Consider the following 17,631-nt stretch of genomic DNA (forward strand, 5'->3'; position numbering starts at 1 on the left):
GGGAGCTACCGCCCGCCTCCACCCCCCGGGAGCCCGCCCAAGAGGAGCGATGCTTTTGGCTTCAGCTAGCCACTGGGTATCCTCTCCCTAGGGAGAGCTCAGCAGTCCCTACTGGGGACCAGACCCACCCCAAACCTCCCTGGATGCCCTCCATACTCACTCCCAGTGTGCCCTGAAATGGCAATTCCCAGCAAATCCCACGGCTTAACGACTCCCAAAGAGTTCTGTGTATCACTGCATGTTCCCTGACCTCTCGGAGCATCGGATGCTGACATTATGGAAATCAGCAGCTTTTTATTCCATGCCAAGGTCAGCCTAACCAAATTATACATCTCCTAATGTAATCGCTCCGAGCTCTCTGGGTGGAAAACCTCATTTGAATACCTTGCAGCAGAGAGAAACGCCAGCTCCCATTCCCATTTAACCACACTCTCACTGATGGCCACGCTCGCTGTGTCTTGGGCAGCCCTTTGGTTCACCACGCTTTGGCTCTTCATAGGATCATTTAGGTTGGAAAAGACCTTTAAGATCATCCAAACCTACACTGCCAAGTCCGCCACTGAACCATGTATGTTTTCTATGGGTGACACAGGGCTGTGACCCCATTCTGGTGCCTCCTAGGCTTTTCCAAGGCTTTTCCAGTCCGATGGGGCCAAGGGGGATTGCTGCAAGGGTCCATGGAGATATTGGGGCTGGTGTTTGCTGTGGTGGCAGTGGCAGAGCTGTATTTAATAGTAAAATCCTTCTCCTCTGATGGCAAGACCTAGAGTGCTCAACAGGGATATGATTCTATTGCTATATATTGCATACACTAGATGATATCTATTATCTGTTATAGACAATATGCTATATGATATACACAATATATTTATAAGCATAGATAAAGTGTGTCTAGAATGATTCCATATTATACCTAATTATATAAATAACAATATAATATGTTGTATAACCATATGTATATATCTCATTTGGTTTTATGCTCTTGGGTTGGGGTTTATGGCTCACTTACTGAAAGCAGAGAGGCTCGTCTTGTTCTCCTTTTAGTAAATCTGAATTTCTGATGCCTATTTCTGATGCACAACTCTTCCTTGTCAAGTCTATAAAAAACCCTCCTGCAGCTAAATTTACATGGCAGAGAAGAATTTTCCCTTAAATTAGGAAAGATTTGTAGTCAGTTTTGAGGGTTTTTAAATGACATCAAGAGGATGGTCTTGTGTGCTACGTCTGGCCTTTCTTATGGTAGTTTCCAAGTGAGCTCCTGCTGTATTGAGCGATTTGAGTGCTGTGGTTTCTCCCTGTCACTTGCTTTGCATAAAGCTCCTGCTGCATCCAACGGCATTGTAAGGCCAAATGCACGTAGCCTTTGAGTAACCTTATGCACACTCAGTGAGCTCCATGGGTAGAGCTGTATCTGCCATGTCCTACAGTCCCTCCTGAGAGCTTTGAGACAGAGAAGCTCTTCAGCTCTCCCAGGTCCTCAGGCTCCTGTCCGTGCTGAGGGTGACCTGCTTGCATCTTCCCTAAATTCCCATCATCTGGCAAGGGCAGAGCTCCCTGCCTGCCTCTGTCCTCAGGCTCTCCAGTGATGAGCCCTCCATTTCCCCTGGGAGATCTCTCCTCTTGCCCCTCTGACAGTGGCTCCCACTTCCATACGAGGGCTCGGACTGAGGAGACCCCATCCCTGCCCGCTCCCCCTTCCCTGCCAGGCTGCCTGTGGGGTCGGGCACAGCCTCGCTTCAAGAAATGATTAGATATTGTTCCCAGTAGGGGCTATAGTTGAGTTCCAATCATTTTCTGTTAATTAAAGTACAGGATGGTCTTATTTGTAGCACAAATAGTTGTAATCTGTGTACTTATAAGTGTAATTATGATTTAAATTAGAGTGTGCTCTGACTCGGTGATGGATGGGGTGCTCTGCAGGCAGTGCTACCCTTGCAGAGCTGCAGTATGGGGGTCTCCTGGGACCACTGTCCCCAGGAGAGCATCACTGGGAGCTCAGCAGAGGGATGCTGATGACGTTGACGGCTCCCAATTTTGCTGTTCCTGTTGGGGCAGAGCTTGCCCATGGCACCCATTGGAGTGTTTGAGGGAGAATAGACCTCAGTGTTGTTACTTCAGTGTCTCCCTCTAGTTTCTAGTCTCAATTTGGAGTGAAGTGATGGCTTATGTCAGCTGGACAAGCGATTAGTACTTAGCCTTGGAGTGACTCCCTGTTTAACATGGAATCACGTTGAGTTCTCGTTAGGCTGCTGAAGGCTGGAGTGTGGCGACTGCTAATGCTGCAGCGGAGGGATGTGCATTGCAGGTATTGTGCCTCATGCACCCTCTGATGGAAGCCCTCAGCACGCTGCAGGTGACCCCAGCCACCCCTGCTCCTCACACCCAGGTCCTCATGCAGGTCTGGGCTGGATAGCACGGTGTGCATTGGAGCCATGTAGACGAGGCCCTTGTCTCGACGTCCTGTTGGCCACCGGAGATGTGGACATGAATCCCTCCTGGTTCTCACAGGGCTCTGGAGCTTGTCGGATTAAACCATCTTTTGTAATGGCAGGTGTATGCCACAGGGCAGGTTGTAAAATTCCCGTGTTGGTGGATTGCATTAACCCATCCTAAGTCAGGTATGTAAAATTCCATTAAGCAAAAACCCTCTGGCATTTTCTCACCCGTGCTCCAGCTCTGCAGGCTATGCTAATGCAGTGTGCTCATCTATTAGGAGGATGATGGCTTTAAAATAATAACATTTATCTTTGGCAGCGGACCTACAATAGTGCACGCCGAGTACAATTTTGTGAAAGGCTCTGCAGATGTTGCCTCATTCAATCTGGGTCAAAAAGAGTGCTTAGAATCATAAAGGTTAGGAAGAGATCAAATAATTCGGCGGTTTTATTGCTGAATAATGTACTTGGAAAATATCATTCACCATTATTAGACTAAGTGAGTACAGAAAACACAGGACTCAATAGCCATTTCTCAGTATCGGCTGATTTTACTGGTTTTATAATGTAGCTAAATTCCCTGTTATTGATTCGAGCATCGATTATCGATCTGGACATCTAAATGCATGTGCTGGTGGGAGCACACAGGAGTTGGACAATTAGGGAATTAGGCTTCCACACCTCCCTGCAGCACCTGGCAGTGGGCAGCACACCCATGGGCAGGGGGATGCTACTTTTGGGGGTCTCTCAGGGGTTTATCTTCACAAAGAAAGGTGAAAAACCAGGAAAACACCCATTTTACGAGTGTTCTTTTCCATTCCTTATGTAAACTTGGTCACGCACGCCCAGATGGGGGCTCGGTGCCTGTGACTCCTGTCACCTGCTCCCTCCCAGACTTTTCATATTCAGATTCACATCTGGATGCTCTGGCAGGAACCCAGCTTCAATGACGTTTAGTAATCAAATCCACGTGGCTGTTGGCTTAGAAGCAGCATCCAAACCTGTCTGCCCGGTGGAATGCTTCTCCAGACGTGAGCAAGTGGTTCCTCTTCTTTCTTGTGGAGCCTCCACTGTGGCTGTGACCCCTTAGTGGAGAGAAATACCACACTCGGGCTGAGATCCTTCATGTACATCAGTTAATTGCAGGGGTTGGGTTAGTGAGAGACCAAAGCCATGGTCCCATATGGGCTCTGCATCCTGTGGTGAGCCCGTGGACCGGAGCTGGCAGCATCGCTGTGCGAGCCACAGGCATCCCACTGGGCTGGGGCTTCCTTTGGGTTCCTTTGTTCAGGGGGAAAAAAGGATGCATTTTGGAATATGTTCATCTCTTGTTCTCGACACTTAGTTGTTGTCAGCATTAATATGCCATTAACACATGCTCATTAGGAGGAGAATGATTATACCCTGCAGAGTATGGGGGAAACCTTCATTAGGCACTAACATATTGAACTGAGCTGCAAACTTCACTTGGGAAAACTGGGGAAGGTTCTGCTCAGCATCAGGTTTCCCTCATTTCTCCTCATTGCTTGGATGAAAGCACCTCATCCTTTAGCACGTACTTCCAACCAGGGCTGTGGGTGATGTGCAGGCGAGGCTGGGCTGGGCGTCCAGCACTCAAACCCTTCTCAGGACCTCAAATCCATCTTCCCCCACATCAAAGATGTCCTTATGAGAGCTTATTTTGGCACGCAAAGAGGACGCAAACCTGCATCCCCCCTTCCAATGACTCTTCAGGCTTAAAGAGGTGAAATCTCTGCAGAGCTGGGCGATGCTCTGGGAACAGATTTGTTGAGAAAGGAGGTGTCATTTCTACATCCTCACTCTTCACACTGTAACGACGTTTCAAGCGTTCATCTGGCCTTGCTGTCTCCAATCTGAAGCCATAACCTGCCATGTGTGACAGGGCAATTGCTCGCCCTGGTAATGATTACAGCGGAGCCCGGCGTTGTTCCCTTGTTTGCTTGGCACGTGGCAGCTCCAGGTATGTGCATGGTGCTCTCTTAAAGTCAATCAATAAGAATAATAGCAAGTTGAGGTGGGGAGAGAGGGAGGAGAGTGCTGTAGCAGGCAAATATTTGCAGATTAAGACCCTGTTTACATGCAGACACCTTGTGTGGTAGGTAACAGGAGATGGACAATAAGGACCATATGTGGTATTTAATCAGAATTTATTCCAAATGGGGTGATTTCATAGATTTCCATGGAGCTGACAGCTGTCTCTGTATTAATTGGGAGTGTGCTGCCTCCATCCCTGCCCTGCTGCCCTCTCCGCCTGGGGTTTTGATGGATTTTGCAGCGTTGGTCATGGGGCATTGCAGTCCCGTTCCCTCTTGACTCTGTATAGGTGCAGCCAGAGGGAATCCCATGGATCAGTTTTCACCTACACACATCAGCAAAGGAACAATGGCACTTGCTGGGTCTGGATGAAGGTGTGTGGAAGCATGGCCACATCAGGAGCGCAGGAAGGTGCTGAGGGAGGTAGCCCTTCCTTCTGGTGCCCGCGATGGTGGACTCAGAGCGGTGATGGAGGGTTGAGCTGCAGCTGCTCATGGGGAGACGCAGACTGCAGGTAAGAGGGTTTCTTCCTGTGGAGATGGAGACAGAGAGGGCTGAAGCTGCCCATCCCCAGCTCACATTGCCTTTTGTGACCTGACCCCACTTTTGTCGTTGATCCTGAAACCTAATAAGGAACAACTGAGGGACCTGGTGGGGTTTAGTGTGGAGAAGAGAAGGCTCAGGGGGGACCTTATCGCTCTCTCCAACTGCCTGACAGGAGGAGGGAGCCAGGAGGGGGCTGGTCTCTGCTCCCAAGGAACAAGGGATGGGACAAGAGGAAACGGCCTCAAGCTGCCCCAGGGCAGGTTTAGCTGGAGCTGAGGAACAATTCCTTGCCCAGAGGGTGCTCAGGCATTGGAACAGGCTGCCCAGGGCAGGGCTGGAGTCACCGTCCCTGCAAGTGTTCACACCCCGGGTAGCCGAGGGCTCAGTGCAAGGGGTACGTGGTGGCCTTGGCAGTGCTGGGGTGATGGTTGGACTCAATGATCTTAAAGGTCTTTTCCAACCCACTTGATTCCATGATTATAATAATGAGGAAGTATGGCAAAACCAGAGTCATTGATAGGAAGGGACATGAGGTGGTGAGATACCAACATGCAAGAGGTGAGGACTGGAAGCTTTCTGTTGTCCACCAGTGCCTCCGTTAGAAGCAGAGTACCACCTCCTGGCTTGCGCTGGCTGGCCGGACAGACAGACAGACACCCGTGCTGTCAAGGAGGCGCTTTGGTGGCCATCCCAGCTTCACCAAACCTCTTGGTTCTTCCTCCTCTGACCAGAACGACTTCTCCTCTCATCCCGCCGTGCTGTCCTCATGGTGGGCAGGCAGAGGCTCCCGTCTGGCCGTGTTGGGAGCGTGGCTGTGCCGTGTGCTGGCTGCTGCGTGACTCATGGAATCACCATGCGAAATGCATCATTCATAAACTGTTTAGTGCAACCTTCTGTACAGTAGCACCAATTATTATTATCACAGAAGCCCAGTAAACCAGACTAGTAATTATCAGGGATTTATTTGAATGGACAGCTAAGCTATTCTTGGCAAGTTAGTCAAAGCAGTTGTCATGACAGCCACACAAATGTGTCTTATGAATTGGGTTAATTAGGGTAATTAATAACTGATGTTTTGCCCTTTTTAACAAGGTATTGCCTAGACACCATAAAAAATTAGCAATTGTACCTAACAGAAATAAGTCTTCTTCTAGCAGCAACCTTCCCATCGCAAAATCAAAGTAGTAAATACCCGTTGGGTTGTTGTTTCGACGTGTCGTCCCTTTCCTTGTGCAAGAGCAGGGAGTAAAAGGCTGTGCTGTGATTTTTCTGCTGAGCTTCCCCTGCTGTGCAGTGTTGTCTCGAGACTGGTCATCATCATAATTGATATCATTATTATTTATTTTAGTACCATGCTGCTCCAAGCCGTTGTTGCAGAGGGGTCTGCCTGAAGGAGATTGCAAATGCTTTTGGGTTTGCTGTGGTTGTTGCTGGTATTGAGTAATGGTGGCAACTAAAGCTCTTAGAGTCATAGAAGCAAGTGGGTTGGGAAAGACCTTTAAGATCATGGATTCCAACCATCACCCCAGCAGTGCCAAGGCCACCACTAACCCCTGGCACTGAGGCCTCGTCTACACAGGGTGTGAACACTTGCAGGGATGGTGACTCCAGCACACTTGTGCTCCAGGCCCTGCACCAGCTCCGGTGCCCTTCTCTGGCCCTGCTCCGGCACCTCAATGTCTCTCTTGTAGTGAGGGGCCCAGAACTGACACAGGATTCAAGGTGCATCCTCAGAAGTTAAAACCCCCATAGCCCGCGCCCCGTGGAGCACCCCGTGCACCCCTGGGTGCCTCGCAGGGGGTTGGCAGCCTGTGATGCTGGCGGTCCCCGTCCCATGCAGTGTGCTGGGTGCTTGCACAGAGCACCTTCTCCCCAGGGATTGCGGTATTTGGTGCTGACGATAAAAATGACCCAGGATTACAGAGGAGACTGAGGAATAGTTTGTAACTTGTGTGGAAAAATGACCTGAATAGATGAGGGAAGGCTCTGGCTGGTTCTCCAGCTGCGCAGAGCCCTGTCTATTTATATCACCTCTGGGCTTTCGAAGACCTCTTTTAACTAAAGCTTATTCGATAACACACGTTTTTTAACAAGAAAAGAACAAAAAACAAAATGAAGAAGGAAAAGGGGGAAAAAACCCAAAACCCTAAAGAGAAACCCCTCTGTGGAGAAGGTAGGGTTTTAATGAAGAAATATTTTACACCGTTCTCTTACAACCTTAGGGCTAATAGCCTGGAACTGGTACTTTGGCTCCCTAAAAAGCCCAACAAGACAAGCCAATTACGGCCTCTGAAACATTTTTATTTTTAGTTCCTTGTAATAGCAATTTATCCTCGGCCATGGTACATTAACTGGGAGGAACAAGAAGTAGGAAGGGTTTGGCATCTTTGTAATAACCAACGGGCTGTGTTTACCAGGCTGTTAATGATGTGGGGTGGCTGTTGGGCAGGGAGAGAGGGCAGTGTGGGGATGGAGAGGGGCATCCAGAGCAGAGATCCCTACACAAGGTGAGGTCTTTAGTGTCATTTCATTCCCTACAGCTGGTTCTGGGAGAAAACGGGCTGCTGTTGGGCTACATTCCTCATTGCCCGGCAGCCCTGAGCTGGCAGCAGGGCTCAGAGGGGATGAGGGGCTCTGCGGAGGGTGCTCTGTGTCCCCAAGGGTGCTGGAGCCAGTGTGGTACCTTTGGGGGTGGCAGGTTTTGAGGGGAGCTGAGCTGAGCCAGGCTTTGCATCCTGATTCCCACACAGGCTCTGGGCATGGTGCTGAGGAATAGGAAAGTTGGGGCTGTTCAGCCTGGAGAAGAGAAGCTGCGTGGAGACCTCAGAGCAGCTTCCAGTGTCTGAAGGGGGCTACAAGGATGCTGGAGAGGGACCTTCATCAGGGACTGTAGCAACAGGACAAGGGGTGATGGGTTCAAACTGAAACAGGGGAAGTTCAGGTTAGATCTAAGGAAGAAGTTCTTCCCTGTGAGGGTGCTGAGGCGCTGGCACAGGGTGCCCAGAGAAGGGGTGAATGCTCCATCCCTGGCAGTGTTCAAGGCCTGGTTGGGCACAGCCTTGAGTGAATGGTCTAGTGTGAGGTGTCCCTGCACAAAGCAGGGGTTTGAAACTGGATGATCTTAAGGTCCTTTCCAACCCAAACCATTCTGTGGTTCTCTGATTCTATGACAGCAGTGGCAGCAGGGAGGAAGGCCAGTCCTGCTCAGGTTTGCTGCCCGTCTCATGGTTGCAGGTATTTCTGTGGGCTGCAGACCTGCCTTTTCCGGCCCAAGTCAGGGAAAACAAATAAAACAGGGGAAAACTTGTTTTGCTAAATAAATCTGTTGTGAGCAAAGTCTCCTTGAGACTTCGAGCTGACCGAGGCTGTCCTGATAGTGAGCCTTGGCGTGCAGTTATAGATAACAATGAACATGGTAACACGATGGGCACGTGGAGCAGTGCTCACCTCCCTTTTACTATCCACCATTGCCAGGGAAAGTTAGCTGCATGGTGTGGAGGGATCACTCCAGAGCTGGGTATGGATGTGCACAGCCACATGCTGGGTGCACACATGGGGCTGGATCAGGCCTCTGATGAGGATGAAAACGTGTGTGGGGTGTGTAGGTGAAATGGGAAGTGCTTGCTGCTTGCCCAAAACACCAGGAGAAATGGGGCTCGCAGGGCTGAGGTCCCCATGTGCCCATCCTGCCCTCACTCCCACCGCATGGATCTTGGTAGCCCCATCCCAATTCCTCCCTGCTCAGCCCCAAAGCAGGAAACCCTCCAGCTGCCACCAGCCCCATCACTCTGGGGTGTCTCAAGGTGTCCCTGTCTCCTCTGGGATGTAGAAGCAGAGCAAGGTGCCCCCGTGGCACTGCTTCAGCACCCTGCCCCAGCACCCATCACCCCGATGGGCTGCACTGGCAGCAGCATCTCACACCTGCACTATTTTTAACTTTGCTGCAATGATTTTGGGTTTTGCTTTTTCTTTTCTTTTCCATTGATTTGCTTTGCAGTGACAAATGTGTGATTTCTCCTGGTCCCTCCCAAGCGCATCGGCCTGACCCGCTGCTCCAGAAGGTGACTGACAAGGAGTTTTATTTAGCCCTGGCGATGGGAACAGTTAAAAAAAGGTCCCTCTGTTCTATTTGTTTTCATTCCTAATGGCAGGAGGCAGGAAAGGACACTTCAGAAAGGGGCTTTAACAAATCTCTAAGTCATGCCCCATTACCCCGGGGCTGCTGATTAGATCCACATTGTTTCTCACACTATTTGGGGAGGGGTGTAAGTCCGCGCTGGAAGCTGCATGCACAGATCCTTTACACAGTCCCAGGCATAGGTGACGGGAGAAAACACCTTTGTTAGGTTTATTGGCTCTTCTATCCCTGCAGGGAATTTTCCTTGGCATATTGAGGCTGCATCCCCATGCAGAAGGCTCAGGGGCTGTGCATGTTGGTGGGCACATGGGAGGATGGCATTGCCCCTGTTGCCTCAACATCCCTCTTGTCCCAGCCCTCTTGGGGGGCATCACCACCTTCATGGTCCAGCGAAGGCAGTGATATTATCTCCTTTGGAAAGCACGTCTCCCTTTTGGGTCAATATTTTGCTTTTTGGTTGATTTGGGGGGTTTGTAGTGCCAAGTGCCCTGCTGGTGCTGTTGGAGGGACCCTTGTGCTGTGGCCACCAAAGAGCTTTTGGGCTGTAGATGCCATCTGAATGTAAGGCAGGTTCTTTATTATTGCATCTGTGCTGCTCATAACCATACAGTAGATTTCGGATGTGTTGACAAATTCAATTGGGTGATACTATTTGTGGCTTTCAGGAGCGTAATTATGGCTTCAATGTGTGTTGCCGCTCTCGGGATTCAATCTGGGTTTCTAATCCTATACCCTTGATTTGAAATCACATCACAGCAGCTCCTTTCCTCCTGCCTCTGATCCACTTTCACACAAAATATGCCAAACCCTCTATTTATTTGGGGAGGGGACAGGAGTTCAGTGTGGATTAGTGGGCAGCCTGCGCCGTAATACAGTGTGGTCTGATACTTCTGCTCATTGTGATGAACAGGGTGATGCTAAAGGATGAACTCTCTTAGTGATTTCTCTGCAATGCTTTTTATTTCATCAAGAGAAAATGGAGGCTGGACTCGGTTCCTTCAGTGTTTAATAATGGCCATCAGTACCAAATGCCCTTTATTTAAGCTGCAGTTGTAATGAGAGGGTTGGTGGTGTTAAGCAAGCCCTGGAGTCTGGCTCTGAGGAATGTTCATTGTACCTCGTTAAATTTGCAATTAGTGCTTAAAAGGCCAGAAATAAATATTCTGTTTATATTCCGGGGATAGTAAATTTAAATGGATGCTGTGTTTGCACATCCCCGTCTCTGCTCGTTCCTGCTACAAAGCTCCATTTGGGTTAGGCAGCAATCAGAGTGTCTGCGAAAAAGCCCAACCCCAACCCCAACCCTGGTTTCATTGATCAAGGCCAGGGAAATGATGTGCTGTGTTACATCTAATTATAAACCATCAATATCAGATGCTGAACGCACTTACTTTTTCAGAGACGCTCTGCTGCTAGTTTACAGTTTGCAATCTCCTGTATTAGAGGCTTTAGAAGTGAGCTGGGGTGGAGGGAGATGGCTGCAAAGGGAGATGCCAGAGGTCAGATCCTTTTAACCTCTATTGAACCCCTCCAGGTGACTGCCTCTGAAATGCTTCTTAGTAAGAGCTGAATTGCTTCATGTTTTCCTTCCATCTTGCCTGGGGCTCTTGACGCAACAGAGGCACATCCCTCTGCCTCTGCTTGTGCTCTAGTGCTGCTGATGGGGACTGGTGGCCAGCTGGGTCCTTTCCAAAGGCTCAGGAATGCAGCTTGGCTGTTGGAGGAGAGGTGATGGGCTCCTTGGGGTGCCGCAGGCATCGCTCTCTCCACTGTGTCCATTGGCATGTGCTGAGTTTCTCCCATGGTGGAAGCACCAGGAGCTGTTTGGGTAGTGTTTAACCCGAAGCCGTGGGCTGATGCTGCTCTTACATCTCTGATACCCACCATGCTGAGAGTGAGGAAACGGGAGATACGGGGCTGTTTCTTGCTGCGTGTTCCCAGGCTGTGGCCGTGGTGCTCAGGACCCTCACCCATGGTTGCAGATGTTGCCATCAGTGCCTGAGCAGAGCTGGTGGTGAGCTCAGGAAGGAGGAGCAGAGCTCCTCAGTGGGCCAAGCACTGCGGTGCTCATCCAGGCTGGTCTCCAGCCACTGGTCCTGGCTCTGACCGATGCTTCTCAGCAGCACAGGGGGTTATTACATGGTGTCACACACAAAGGGGGAAGATCTCTCCTGGTGTCCTTTATGGGTTCACACTGAAACAGGGAAGTTCAGGTTGGATATAAGGCAGAAGCTCTTCCCTGTGAGGGTGCTGAGGCGCTGGCACAGGGTGCCCAGAGAAGCTGTGGCTGCCCCATCCCTGGCAGTGTTCAAGGCCAGGTGGGACAGAGCCTTGGGTGACCAGGTCTGGTGTGAGACCCCCATGGCAGGGGGTGCAACTGGACGAACTTAAGGTTCTTTTCAACCCAAACCATTCTGTGACTCTGTGCCCTGCTCCCAGCCCGGAGCTGGATGTGATGAGTCTCCTGCTGCGTGTGGAGAGAGCCCAGATGTATTGCCGGGTGTGAGAGCATCAGGATGAGCCTGGCTCTTCCCCTCAGGGCTGCGGGGCTGCATTTTGGTGTTTGGTGGGTTTCATACCATGCCTGCTCCCAGCGGGAAGGAGTCTCAGGCTGCTTAGTTATTTCCCTTGTGGTAAATAAGCACCTTGCTAAATGATAACGACTTTCCCTCATTGCTGATGCGTACTTCAATTGACCTGGTCCCTACTTAGATATTTTCCCCCATTTCCCAAGTGCAGCTGGAATGGTTTTATTTCATTTGCATGAATTCTCTATCACCTGCAATATAGTTCAAACCGTAAGAATGAAGTGCTGGCGAGTTCTCCTAACAGGCAGCAACAGTTTTATTGCAGATGCTGGAGCTGTGATTGGGTGGCCCATGGAGAACAGGACCGAGGACACAGGAGAAGAGGTCTAACAAGTCCTGCTCTTCCCACCGGGGAAGCCCAGTGGATTTTGGGGAAGGATGTGCCATTTCTGTGGTCCCCTGTGATGCCTGCAGCACGGAGGGAAGGTCAGGAGCCTGGTGTTCCTGGTGAAGACATGCAGCTTGATGCAGAGATAAGGAGTCGTTGCATGTTTCGGGAGGATTTTCTGAAACCCAAAAGGAGAGATGCACATTGCAGCCTTGGAGAAAGGTCTGCTTTGGTTTTTAATAATAAGGGGTGACATTCCAGCTTTATTAACAAGGCACAGAGGGGGGAAAGAAAAGGCTCAAGGGATAACCCTGAAAAAGTGGCGCTAAATGTGTCATTTTTATGAAGCTGATTGTGTGAAGGGTCCCTACATGCTTTGGCAGGAGGTTGCAGCAGGTTTACAATAATTAGTAGGAAGATAGAAGTGTTTTCACCCTGAAGTGAGAAGAAGGGCAAAACCCACTGTGTGAGATGCTTTAGACTCGTCTACCAAGGCGGAGGCTGGCGCAGGGATGGATACCTGTCACTTCGGGTCAGCAGACATGCGTCCAGCTTCCAACAACCATGGACTTTGCTGGGGGCTGATGTGTGGACCGTCAAGAGCCTGGACCCGGACACAGCAAGGAAAGCTGGGTTTTCATCTCCACAGAGTTTGGTTTGGGAAGAAACCGCGTTTGGAATAGCTGAAAAAGAGGGAAGAGTGAGAAAGAGACAGCTCCTGGGCAGGGACACATCTCACCCTGCCCTGGGGACCGACCCCAGCCTGCATCCTCTATTCTCCATCATCCCACAGCCCTGGTCATGCCTGGAGTCCCCACAGCCCACTGACCTTTCTGCTGGCACCTGCAATAATTCCCTTTAAACATCCTTTGGATCCTCAGGGGTTTCTTTCTGTTTCTAAGGCAGAGAGTGAGCAGTCGTTAGAGCAGCAGCCTGTTGCTAACAGACCTTTTGCTAACAGTGAAGTTATCCCCCTCCCGACGTACAGGTCAGGAAGAGTTGCACTGAGGTTTGTACATCCTTTTTTCCCCTAATCTAATGGAATTGGCAATCCTCAACTGAAAGCAACAGCTGGGGGAGGGAAAAAAAAGGCAAGTTTAAAATTTCCCTGCTGATTGCTCCATTCCAAGCGTGTCTGTTGTTATATTTGTATTTGTGTTGCTAAGGCAGCAGTTAAAAGCATTTTTCACATTAGGCCCTGGTAAGCTGTGTGCCGAGCCAGGGCTCTGGCTTTGATGGCATTGACACCATGGTGCCTGTGTCTGGAAAGCAAATCCCAAGCCCAGAGGACATTTCCCACGTCTCCTCCAAGGGAAGTGCAGGCTGAGAGCACAGACTTGATGCTGGGCGCTGTTCCTGATGCATTGATCGCATCGTTGGGGCCGAGGGGCTGCTCCTGACAAGCATGAGCATCCTTTATGAGCACTGGCAGTGCCATTTGGGAGGTCCTTGCCATACCCATCTCTGGACATGGAAAGGAGAGGCTGGGCTGGAGGCTGGGCTCCACTTTGATTCCTACAGAAGCGACGCTGGGGAAGTAATGGTTTGTTTGCTTTTGCCAAAATGATGGAGAAGATGAGGGCTGGCCTCCCGATGATGCTTTCTGAAGAGCACGCGTTCCTCAGCCTAACATTTTCCCTCTTTTCTGTGCTTTGACTTTGTTCTTCGGGCCTCATTAAGAGTGGGAGCAGCTCCTTTCCCAATTAAAATGTTGACACGTCGGAAATGTTGACATCTCCTTCCCGTCGCTTTGCCTCTGTTTGTAAGTGATTGCGCTGCGCAGGAGGAACTGGAATTAAATGAAGTGAGCTTCAACTGAATAATAGAAGCTAGAAAGCAGCCCTTCTCCATGAAAAACCTCATTTCTTGTTTATTCTTGGTCTGGTTTGATCCTTTAGCCTGCATGGAGATAACCTTGATAGGTAATCCCATGGCTGAGGAGAGGTCTCATGAGCTGTGGGGCACCTGGTGTGGGCAGGGCGGGCAGCTCTCACCCAGGGTGCAAACCCCCAGCCCAGGGAAGCACGTTTCCCATCCCTGTGGCTGGCTCATTCCTTGGTTTGTCCAAAATCTGGAAGTAATTAGCATTAGTTGTCCTGCTCGTGGTGGCACGGGGGGAGTTGAAGCCTGGGAACGGATGCTGGGATCAACCCCGCGGGAACCCCTGTGTGGACTTGGAGCTGTGCGTTGTGTTAGTGATGTGGTGCAGAACATCCCAGGCAAGGGGACACGTGGAGCAGGGAATCCGCATGGGAAGGACATTACTCCAGTCAATCAACTGTATTTGCTGTTGGTGAATGATTTCAGTTGCGCCAGGATTTGGGCATCTTTTTTTTGGTCAGAAATCAATAGCAAAGCTCACAGTGATGTTGGTCAGAGGGGATTTAGAGTGAGGTCTGGAGCTGGGCTGCCAAAGGACACGCAACGGCAGCATGTGGGGTGTTTCCTCAGCCTTTGGTGGGGTTTCAGTGGCACTGGTCAAGCATTCCTTATGTATGGCCCTGGGTATCCACTGACCCCTCAACCCTGGTCCATGTGGCATCAGTGCTCTGAGCACTTCCAAGCTTTGTGATGTACCTGTATATATGGGGATTGCTCCCTGGGTCCTCCCTCCTGGCTTTCCCAGGGCTGAGATGTGCACGCATCGGGATGAAGCTGATGGAGGTGGTGGTGGGTACAGCGGGTCTCAGGCTGCTGCTGGGCACAGCAGTGGGTCTGGGGACAGGGGGACAGAGCCAGCTGAGGCTCTGGGCTTTCTGGAGCCATTCCTGTGTCCACCAGCACAGTGTGATGGAGGGGGCTGCCCACCAAGCAGGGATTGCTCCGACCCCTCCATCACTCAGCTGCCCTCAAAGCCCATTTGCAGGGCTGGCATGTCCCGTGGGGCTGCTGTGGGGGGATGCTGTGAGCTGGCATCCCTCCTCTTGGGGTGGCAGCACCAGGACTGATGGATGTTTATCCAGATCAGACACTGTCTGTGGCATTCAAAGCCTTGGGCATGGTGTGTTTAAAAACACCTGTGTGTGTCTGCTCCCGAGCTCTACCCATCAAAGCCATCCTGCAGGACCACGGATGCAGGAGCTGCAGGGACCGGTGGCTGTGCAGTAAATCTCCTGTGTGACTCTCCAGCAGTAATTACAGTGTGAAAGTAATAACAGAGCTGTGCTGGCTCCCCCGGCTCGCAGCTCCTCGCGTGTTTCTCTCTGGGAGGTTCCTGTTTGGTAAATTAGACATTGTGCTCTATTCCAGCAAAGGTTACACTTAACCAGCACTGCCTTTGCTTTATTATCTTGGCAGGGCAGTGTAACCTCTGCCGGGATACGATTGGATTTCACATTGGGCTCGGCTGCGGCAGCCCCGCTCCCTGCATCCTGCCGTTCTGATTACGTTAGCAGCAGACTCTGCTTGCCTTTATTTATTGAGACATTAAAGATGCATGCATTTATTTTTATCAGGTTCATAATTGCCAGAAAAACAGGCCATAGTATCCCGGAGCGGCTCTTTGGGAAGGAGAGTGGTCGTGGGGCTGGAATGAGGAGGAGCTGCAGCACAGAGGAGGCAGAACAGGGCTGTGGGGAAGGTGCCTGTCCCCAGTTGTGTCCTCTCAGCCCAGAGGAAGGGAGCAGAGGAGATTTTACCCCTTATGCTACCCAGGGGGCCTAGTGGGGACAAGGAGCATCCTCTGGTCCAGGGGTGATGCTGGTGGGAGCCTAGGTGGGGTCCCTGCGGATCTGGGGGTGCTTTGGATGGATGAATGGATGGACTGGAATGCCTGACTTGTAGAAAGAGACCTGCATCCTTGTGGGGCCCTGAAATCCAGGAAGGATCCTGGCCAGGACATGCAGATCCCACCGTGTCCCACCACATGGCTTCCAGTGTGACTTGTCATGCATCTTCCATCACTTCTGGCCATGCATCTCCCATCATCTCCTACCATGCATTTCTTATCATGCATCTCCTACCACCTCCTATGGTGCATCTCCCCTCACCTTCTACCATGCATCTCCCACCACCTCCTACCATGCATTTCCCACCTCATCCTACCATGCGTACCCTACCATGCATCTCCCATCACCTCCAACCATGTATCTCCCACTGCACTCTTATCATGCACCTACCACTGCATCCCACTGCACAGCTCCCACCATGACCTCCTGAGCATTGACATTCTCTTCTCTTCCCTACCTTCTCATTGCTTTTTTTGGTTCTCTATCTGCTCTGAGCACCAGAAATCCAGGGCTGTGTAACGTGAGGTTATAAGAGCAATGCATGTTAGTGGGGTTTGCTTGCAAATGACAGATCCATTGACTTCTCTGCCCTGCTTTCACTCTCCTCCAACTTTTAAGCATGTCACCCATTGTTTGCTCTTTTATTACTAACAGAGCCCACTGTCTCTGCAAATGAAATGATGTAGAACAAAGAAAAGTGCCCGCATGAAATTCCCCGGCAGGGGATTACCTTCCTGGCATTTACATATCTATGCAATAAATATTTTAACACGTTAATTATACACTAATAAGAAAAATACCTTTTGAACTTCCAGTCAAATTGACACACACAGAACAGGGTCCATCAGGGAATTAAAAGCAATTAGTTTTGTAACACAGCGTAGTCACATTGTTTCTTCTCTGCAAATTGGTCTGTGGTCACCAGCCAGACTTTTTGTGTTGGATAGACCCAACAGGGATGGGAGGATTCCGTGCCTGGCTCCATCCCGCTCGCTGGACCTGTCCTGTGCCAGGATGCTCCTTGCCTCCTGTGGGGTGTGCTGGCTTTTGTCCTGCCCCTGCTATTCCCAGTCATGGGGAAACCAGACTTGTAACCATCTCCCTTTTCTTTCCCTCCTTCCAGACTGAAAACTACTCCTTTGATTCCAACTACGTGAACAGCAGAGCTCATTTAATAAAAAGGTACGTAGGCTTTGCCCAGCCAAATCCTGATTATTCAGAGTTCTTCCTTACTGTGTTTTATACCTCTTGCCTTTTCTAACATGCAGAATGTTTCCAGAGTAATAATTTGATTTTCAAAACAGTGTTTACTTCCTACTAAGTCCCACTGCTCTTGGTTTGCAATAGAGGGAAGTCTTTTTTCCATCTCTGGTGCTGGGAAGTTGCAGTGAGCGAGGTGGAGTGCTGTTACCCTGACAACTTTCACATTCATAAAGTTTATGCTGTTTGAATGCACAGGAATGAAATGATAGATCTGGATCGTGATCTCCCTGCCATGTGAGGTGGGGGAAAAGAGAACCCAGAAATAAAACTCATCTGGGGGCAGGTAATTGGGTTGGATACACGCTCCCTGGTTTAGTTTGGCCACCGAGGCAAAGCAGCACTTTGCTAGGCTGTTTTCTTCCATGGGTAAAAAGGAAATCACCAGTTCAGCTGCGACCTGACCCTTTGGATAAAATCCTGGTATCCTCAGAGCTCAGCAAAGGAACGTCTCTGGGAGGTTAACACCGGGGTGATCCGGCTGAACCCCACTGCATTGTGTTAAACCAGAGGTGAGCATCCCCCCGCGGGGCAGGCTCTGCCTCCCGGCTCT

At 50.4% G+C, this 17,631-nt stretch overlaps 1 protein-coding gene across 1 annotated transcript in view; it reads left to right on the forward strand.

Annotated features, from left to right (window-relative positions):
• Positions 1-17,631, forward strand: part of PCDH19 (protocadherin 19) — a gene marked incomplete at its 3' end in the record, with an annotated part of 53,914 nt that overhangs the window by 10,616 nt on the left and 25,667 nt on the right. The window contains 1 exon segment of the mRNA XM_010015487.1: positions 16,942-17,000. Within this exon segment, the coding sequence (XP_010013789.1) occupies positions 16,942-17,000 (59 nt within the window).

This window comes from Nestor notabilis, unplaced genomic scaffold, assembly GCF_000696875.1.
Source record: "Nestor notabilis isolate BGI_N333 unplaced genomic scaffold, ASM69687v1 scaffold9225, whole genome shotgun sequence".
Lineage (NCBI taxonomy): Eukaryota > Metazoa > Chordata > Aves > Psittaciformes > Psittacidae > Nestor > Nestor notabilis.